Genomic DNA, 8,309 nt, shown 5'->3' on the forward strand with positions numbered 1-8,309 from the left:
GAACTGGAGTCTTATCAAAGTTGCTCACTTACACAACCCATCATCCTTGACCAACGGGTAGCTCGTGTTGTTGAGGTGAGCCCACCATTCAAAAAACTACATTCAATCTGAACGAAGGAGATCCCCCCCCCCCCCCCCAAAAAAGCAAAGTGCGCACAACCGTGCGGTCTCGACTGGAGCCGTTGACCTTTACCTAATCTAGTCTCAAGGAACGGCAACACTCACTCACTTTAGCTCCCTCGTTCTCCCTCCCTCCTCTCTCTCTCTCTCTCTCTCCACCGTCCTTGGCGACGATTATTGTTCAAACCGTTTTCGTTCTTATGAATCTTCTCTTGGATCACTCCGACCACCCCTTCTTCCGAGTACGAGTGCGACTACACACGACAGGCGATTCACCTATGGCCGTCAATTGAGGGGTGACATTCTGTCTGACACAATTGTTTATTGTTGGTTGCGATGGACGATAGCCATATCTTGGGGGACGACTTGCCGCTCCCCCCGGCGCGGCTCTTTGAGAGGTTGGCACAGCTACCTGGATACACCTGGGATCAGTCCGTTGAGCCGTTCCACTCTACCTACAACCACTGGCATGTCTTCGGCCTTCGTCATGCCGTTGAATCTGATGTTTCCACCCCCGCCGCAACCTCCTCGGGCCCCTCTAGTCTGGCTCGCAATTCTCCGCGTACCGAATCCCGTCCCCCGTTTCGTCATCATTGGAGGAGCAGCTTAAGCGAGTCCAGCAGCGAATTATCGCTGTCTCGTATCGATCATGAGCCGATATGGATCCCGGTCGTCGCCCGTGTTTCGTCCCACGTTGTCAGACTCGAGCGCGAATTTCATATGCTACGGTCGATTGTGCAAACTTCGGACCCAGATTGCAACCACACAATACGGCCGATTGATCTGATACGACTGCCGCCAGACCCCGGAGATTCGGGCACTCTGCTCGTAGCTCTCTTCGAATCGCCCGGTCCGAACATGCTGCGGGAGATGGTCGCTTTTGGACCCGCTTGGTTTGCAGTTGGCGGCAGGACCGACAGCAACGAGCCCACACCCGGAGAGCAGGTATCTCTTTCGGTATTTCTAGACTTTGCGATTGGGGCATGTGATTGTTTGGAACTTCTGCATTACGGCCTCAAAACCGTCCATGGTGAAATTCGGGGAGATGCCTTCCACTTTAACCGGGAGGCCCGTTCGGTGAAGCTGACCAACACTGGCAATGGCGCTCGGTCATTCGACAATATCTTGAGCGAGGGCTGGTCGTCGCTCTCGAGGGAATTAGGCGTCAAGAACAAGCTGCAATTCATCGCACCAGAGCAGACGGGGAGAATGCCAACAGAACCGGACAGCCGGACAGATATCTATGCGCTTGGCGTGCTCTTCTGGACTATGCTGGTGGGCAAACCGGCTTTCACCGGCAGCGATCCCGTCGAAGTTGTGCAGAACGTTCTCGGAAAGAAGTTAGTCCCCGTTTCAGCGAAGAGGATGGATGTTCCGGATGCCGTATCAGCTGTCATCCAAAAGATGACGCAGAAGGCTGTCAATGAGCGTTACCATACGATTTCTTCCGTTAAGCGAGACCTAGCGCAGATTTCCCAGTTACTTGGAGATGGTGATAGCGAGGCCTTGAAGGACTTCCAGATCGCACAGCGGGATGTCTCATCTTTCTTCACTCTTCCGTCTCGCATGTTTGGACGACGTGAAGAATACGACAAGATTATTAGTGTTGTGGAAAAGGTTCACAGGCGCCAACAATCTGCCTATGCGAGAGCTGGCGCGCAAGCTTCTAGTGGAGTGGGCTCGAACTCATCCGCATCCGACGGCCGAGTTGACAGCTTTGAGATCGCGTCGGGCTCAAGCGACTCGGGTTCATTCCATCTCGCTCACAAAACTACTAATGGCGGCCCTCTAGGTCGGGTCTCTACGCATGAGTCCCTGCATAGCACGGAGTCTTCCCTTTCAACTCCGAAGCCGGGAAATGCCTCTGGCAAGCTCAAGAGTCCGGTGGAATCACGCGCATCCTGGGATATTGCTGACCGAGATAGCCACCCTTCGATGGGCACAAGCACGCAAAGTCATGGAGAGTCGATCACTTCTGTCACTCGACCTAAAGCTGCCAACAAAGCACGTCGGATCGGAAAATGTGAGATTATCGCCATTAGCGGCGCGGCTGGTATCGGCAAAACCGATCTTGTAAACCGAGTTCAACCGACGATACGTAAACTTGGGTACATTGGCATAGCTCGTCTGGACCGAGCTAGGCGAGTTCCCTTTGAGCCTTTTGCGAAGATCTTGGCTAGCCTTCTCCGTCAAATATTCTCGGAACGTGATGTCACCACTGACTATCATAACAATGTCCGCACGGCGCTACGACCCATGTGGCCGACCTTGCATCGAGTCCTCGAGCTTCCGGAACAGCTCATGTCATCTGGTAACAAAGATAAGCAGATCTCACCTAGGCTTTCTGCAGCGCAACATATATTCAAAGATGTCTCAACCAAAGGAGAACCGTCCAAGCGCGTAGCGATGCCTCGTCTTGATGACGGGCAAAGCTCGGTCGACTTTTTTCTGTCTAATGCAGCACTGAAGAACATGCGATTGATGGAGACATTTTTGGAGATTCTGAAAACTCTATCGCAGTACAGGGTGATTTGTGCATGTGTGGATGACCTGCAATATGCCGATGACGAAACCCTGGAATTGATTATGAACATTGTGAAAGCCAAGCTATCTTGTGTGCTTATTCTCACGAGCCGACAGTCGGAACTCGAGTCAGATGCCATCAAGTCCCTTTTCGAAGCCGAAGATCCTAATGTGACCCGAATTGTGCTGAAGCCCCTCGGAGAAGAAGAGATCATGCAAGTTGTAGCGGCCACGATGCACCAAGCTCCAAACCCAACATTAACGCCACTCGCAGCCGTGATCCAAGAGAAGAGCATGGGCAACCCGTTCTTCGTGCGAATGATGTTGGAGACTTGCTATAGCAAAAATTGCATCTGGTATTCCTGGAAAAACTCTACCTGGGAGTTTGACTTGGATCGTATTTTCACCGAATTCGTGGCACCTAGGTATGGAGAGGGCCTGGGACTTGGCTTTATTGCTCGGCGTCTTCAAGAAACCCCTACAGCGGCAAGGTCCATCATGGTCTGGGGAGCGTTGTTGGGAAGCCCGTTTGCCTTCTCGTTGGTCCAAAAGCTTCTTACAAGCGAGTTTCTATTCTCGAGCGATGACGACGAAACTGTTGATTTGACATGCCCTCAGAATGCGAACCTGATTCGACAGTCCGAGGCCGACATTATTGTTGGGCTGCAGTATCTTGTCCAAGCCAACCTTATAATTCCCGGGAAAACGGACGATGAATTCAGGTATGTTCCCCGAATAACTTAATCTTACCCCCACTTGATCGTTCCACTGACTCGAACCGCCTAAGGTTTGTAAATGATCGGTTCTCACAAGCCGCATTATCATTGACTGAGGGTCGAAACGTTGAGAAAATGCATTTCATCATATCTCAAGCCATGATGAAATACTATCATGACGGACGCAGTCGATATGCCTTGGCGCGGCATGTGGCTCTCGCGTCGCGAATCATCAAGTCTCGTGTTGTCGAAAGACTGGAATACAGAAAGATTCTCTGGGATGCAGCTCAGACTGCAGCTCAGTCAGGCGCTCGACCGACTGCGCTCTGGTACTTCCGCCATTGTATCGCATTCCTCCAGGACGATCCTTGGAATGATAATAACACGGATGTTTACTACCATGAGACCTTGCGTCTGCACATTGCCACTGCCGAGATGTCATGGTCTCAAGGACATAACACCGAAGCCCTGGATCTTCTGGACAAGGTGTTCGAGCATGGAAAAAGTGCCGTTTGCAAGTCAAGGGCTTGGATTGTGAAGGCAAAAATCTACGCTCAAATGGGAAACCATCTCCGCTCCATGGATTCGCTTCTGACATGTCTTGATGAGTTAGGGGTCCATCTTCGGGAGCCAACCACATACGAACAATGCGATACTGCATACAAAAGTCTTAGCGAATATCTCGGCAAGATGGACTTGGATGTCATTGTTCGGAAACCTATCAGCAAAGACATCAACATGATAACCATCGGAGCAGTGATGGCTGAGGCGATGTCCGTCACCTACTGGGATGATGGCTTGACGTTCTACCGAATGGCAATAGAGATGATAAATCTTCATTTGTTCAAAGGTGGCTTCGTGCAGATCTCAATAGGCTGCTCCCATCTTGCCATGATTTCCTTCAGTCGTTTCCGCGATCTGGACCTTGCTGTCAAACTCAGTGACCATGCGCTCAGTCTCCTTGAGCGCTGCCCAGAGCCATGGACCCAAGGTCGGGGCCTGATCGTTCATAATCTTTATGTTGCTCACTTGCGGGTGCCGTTGTCAGCTACGCTTCCTGTTCTTGAAACCTCGGTGGAGACTTCGTTCTCAATGGGTGACCCCTACATCACTTTGATCAGTCTCTCCTCGATGGCAATGACGCGGCTGTTCCTGGGCCACGATATGGCTCAGGTTGAGGCTTTCTGTAATGAAAGCCCCGAGGATATACCTGACTGGGTAAATGATACTCGTGGGGGTGCCACTCTTCTCGCAGTACGGTAAGACTCCCTTCAAGCCGAACACTTCCACATCGGGAAGAGTGAAGACGTACAGAAACTAATTCCCTTCACCATGTAGACAAGTTGCGCGTGCGCTGCAAGGGAAGACATCCTGCCGGTTCGCTGACACTGTCATGTCTGACGAGCATCATCATACCAATGAATATATCGCTTTCCTGGATAATAACGCCAGCAATGCCGATCGCCCGCGGGACATTTACTGGGGTTTAGCAATGATTCCTTTGTTCGCTTACGGCCACCATACCCGGGCTATAGAGGTTGGCATGCAGATGATGGATACGATGCCTAGGTTGTGGTCTGCTCGTGTCTCTTATGTCGTCTATTTCTACCTTGCGCTCTCCCTTCTGACGCTCCACAACGACTACCCTGCACGTGGGTATCTTGATGGAGGGTTGAAGACGGTGCTGAAGTACAAAGCAGAGGTGGATTTCGCACGGAGTGCTTGCGATGCGAACTATGGCATGTGGTCACTGATTCTGGAGGCTTTGATTTGCGAAGTCCGAAACGACCACACCTCTGCCATTCAGGCTTTTGAGGCTGCTATTGACCACTGCCAGATCCATGGATGGCCATTGGAGGAAGCCCTTGCCCTTGAGCTGCACGGTGAATTCCTGATCCGACGTGGTGCAAAGAGAGCGGCACGCTCAGTGATGCAGGATGCGATCGCCGCCTGGGCAGCAGTCAGCGCTGTGGGTAAAGCAGCCCAACTGACCGAAAAGCACGAGTGGCTACTGAAAACCGCGACATCTTCGAGAAATGTTGACGTCGGGTGCCAGACTGTTGATTCACTCCTTGGAATCAACCGCAATTCAGGACAGGAACATATTGGTGTGAATCCGAAGATGGAAGAAGATGATCGGAAACAGCGCTGGCTAGAACAGAACGGCGTCACGACTGGTGAGCGGTCATTGGACATCTCGGGTGTCGGTCTCGGTAAGCTTGAACTACTTGTCCCGGAATGCTTATTCCCCCTACTGGTTTTTGATTCTGACAGCAAGCAGATATAATTGATCTCTCGAGTATTCTTGAGTCGAGCCAAGTGATGTCGTCTGAGCTCCAGATCGACAAACTCTTGACTAAAATGATCGAAATTGTCCTAGAAGCGTGCAACGGTTCGGACTCAGCTCTGATTGCGACGAACTTCGATAACAATTTCACCGTAGCTGCAACTGGCGATATGGAAAAGGGCCAAAAGTCTTATGTCGACGGTCTTCCATTCTCGTCAATTGAGGACAAAATGGCCCATCAGATCTCCCACTATGTCATGCGTACCCGAGAGGAGGTCCTCGTCCACAACGTTCTTGAGGATGAACGATTCTCCAACGTTAGCGAAGCTTATCAGACAAGATATCCCATGGGAAGATCGGTCATTGCATTGCCAATAATGCAAGCCGAAAATCTTCTTGGTGTCATCCACATCGAAGGGAAACCAAACTCCTTTACCCAACGCAATGTGGTCGTGCTTCACTTGCTGTGCAATCAGATCGGCATCTCCTTGTCCAATGCATTACTCTTCCGTGAGGTTCGCAAAGTCAGTGCCACCAACGCATCGATGGTTGAAGCGCAAAAGCGCGCGCTAGCCCAAGCTCGAGAGGCGGAGCAGAAGGCCAAGGTGGCAGAAGCCGAAGCGAAGCACAATGTGAAACTCAAAGAAGATGCAGCCAAGGCTAAATCCATCTTCCTTGCGAATATCTCCCATGATTTGCGCACTCCGATGAACGGTGTGATCGGTCTCTCCGAACTTCTCAAGAGTACTCGATTGGATAAAGAGCAAGATGAATACGTCGAGTCGATTCGTGTATGCGCCGATACTCTGCTGACCCTCATCAACGACATCCTCGACTTCTCGAAGCTTGAAGCTGGAAAGATGAAGATCTCCACTGTCCCCCTCAATATCCGAGAAACGATCTCGGAGGTTGTCCGCGCGCTTCGTTATACGCACCGCGACCGAGGCTTGGAGACCATCGAGGACTTGGACAAGGTCCCACCAGAACTTGTCGTCCTTGGTGATCCTGTTCGGCTGCACCAGATCTTCATGAATCTGCTAAGCAATAGCTACAAGTTTACGCCCAAAGGATCTGTGACCGTGCGGGCCCGGGTGTCGCGAGAAGGCAAAGGGCGCATCCGTTTGGAGTGCTCGGTGTCGGACACCGGCATCGGTATCTCTGAGGAGCAGAAGTCGCGACTCTTCCGACCTTTCTCTCAAGCAGACAACTCGACCGCAAGATCATACGGAGGTAGTGGGCTCGGGTTGAGCATCTGCAAAGCGATCATCGAAGACGTCCTGGGAGGAGCGATCTGGCTCGATTCCACGTCCGGCGTCGGCACCACAGTCACATTCCATCTGTCTTTCAACAAAGTGAAGGATGCTTCTAGTAAAGGTCTACGTTCGAAGCTCCCCAGCCCCGACGGGGAGAAGGCGTCTTCCCCCAAGCCCACTGCTCGTGATCTGAGCATGGTCCCCCGCGATCAGATCCGGGTGTGCATTGCCGAAGACAACCCGATCAACCAGAAGATCGCCGTCAAATTCGTGACCGGCCTCAATCTGCAGTGCGAAGCCTACAGCGACGGCCGGCAGGCGGTCGAGGCTCTCCGGGCCCGCTCCCGGGAAGGCAACCCCTTCCACGTGGTCCTCATGGATGTGCAGATGCCCACCCTGGATGGATACAACGCGACGCGCGAGATTCGCAAAGACCCGGACCCCAATGTCAACGAGGCCCTGGTCATCGCGATGACCGCCAGCGCCATCGAGGGCGACCGGGAGAAATGCATCGACGCCGGCATGAACAACTACCTCCCGAAGCCGGTCCGATCCACCATCCTGGCCGAGATGCTCGACCAGTACCTCGCCCCGGTCCCCGCCTACACGCGCACTCGCATGACGAATCGCGGGAGCGGGAGCGTGAATACCGACGCCGGCACGCCGCCACTCAGCAACAGCTCCTCGACGCCCCAGTCCCAAACCTCTAGTCCAGTCATCGCACTCACGCCCGAGGAGGAAAAACCACTTGCCCCCAGCAACAGCAACAGCACCTGAACAGCAACAAGGCATTCGAGGAAAAATTGCAACATTTTGCAGGAATTCTCGGAAGTCTCTTCTTTTCTTCTTCTGTTTCCCTTGCCACCCCCGCTTGTTTGCGTGTTTGAGATACCACATCTGTATAAATTGGAGTTCTTCCCCCCATCTTTTTTTTCTCTCTTCTATTCCTTCATCTATTTGTCTTCATTCGTTCCCCCCCCTCCCCCTTTTTTTTTCTCTTCATACAAAATGTTGTGATATATCCCCAGCTACAATCTGTCTTCGTTAGGGGTAAATTTTTCCATCCATTATATAGCTTCGTTTCTGGTTAGCGAATCTTCTGGTTTTCTGCTCCCAAGCTTTCTCTCCAGCCTCTTTTTGCTTTCACAACCACGATCGGCCACAATGGGGTATGGATATAAATAGACCCTGGTCTCCTTTAGTTCCTCTGTCCCCCCACCCCCTTCTAGGCGCTTGCTTCTCTACCTACCCTATGTTGGTTGATCTGTCGTCTACTGTGGTGTCTGCATAGGCCTATCCACCACAACAAACTTGATGAATAAATGAAGGATATGATTAATGATACTCGAGCTACTCACTCACCCACTTAACCAGTAATATATATGCTATCAAGACCTGGCGAAGTTAGGT

The 8,309-nt window shown here is 51.9% G+C and overlaps 1 protein-coding gene across 1 annotated transcript; it reads left to right on the forward strand.

Moving 5' to 3' along the window:
- Nucleotides 1-258: 258 nt before the first annotated feature.
- Nucleotides 259-7,872, forward strand: ASPACDRAFT_74576 (putative sensor histidine kinase/response regulator). The gene is made up of 4 exons (XM_020204248.1): nt 259-3,365; nt 3,431-4,618; nt 4,698-5,572; nt 5,641-7,872. Exons 1-4 carry the CDS (start codon nt 457-459, stop codon nt 7,674-7,676), a joined length of 7,008 nt encoding a protein of 2,335 aa, XP_020061387.1. The 5' UTR covers nt 259-456; the 3' UTR covers nt 7,677-7,872.
- The last annotated feature ends 437 nt before the right edge of the window (nt 7,873-8,309 follow it).

Source organism: Aspergillus aculeatus, assembly GCF_001890905.1.
Source record: "Aspergillus aculeatus ATCC 16872 unplaced genomic scaffold ASPACscaffold_1, whole genome shotgun sequence".
NCBI classification, from domain to species: domain Eukaryota; kingdom Fungi; phylum Ascomycota; class Eurotiomycetes; order Eurotiales; family Aspergillaceae; genus Aspergillus; species Aspergillus aculeatus.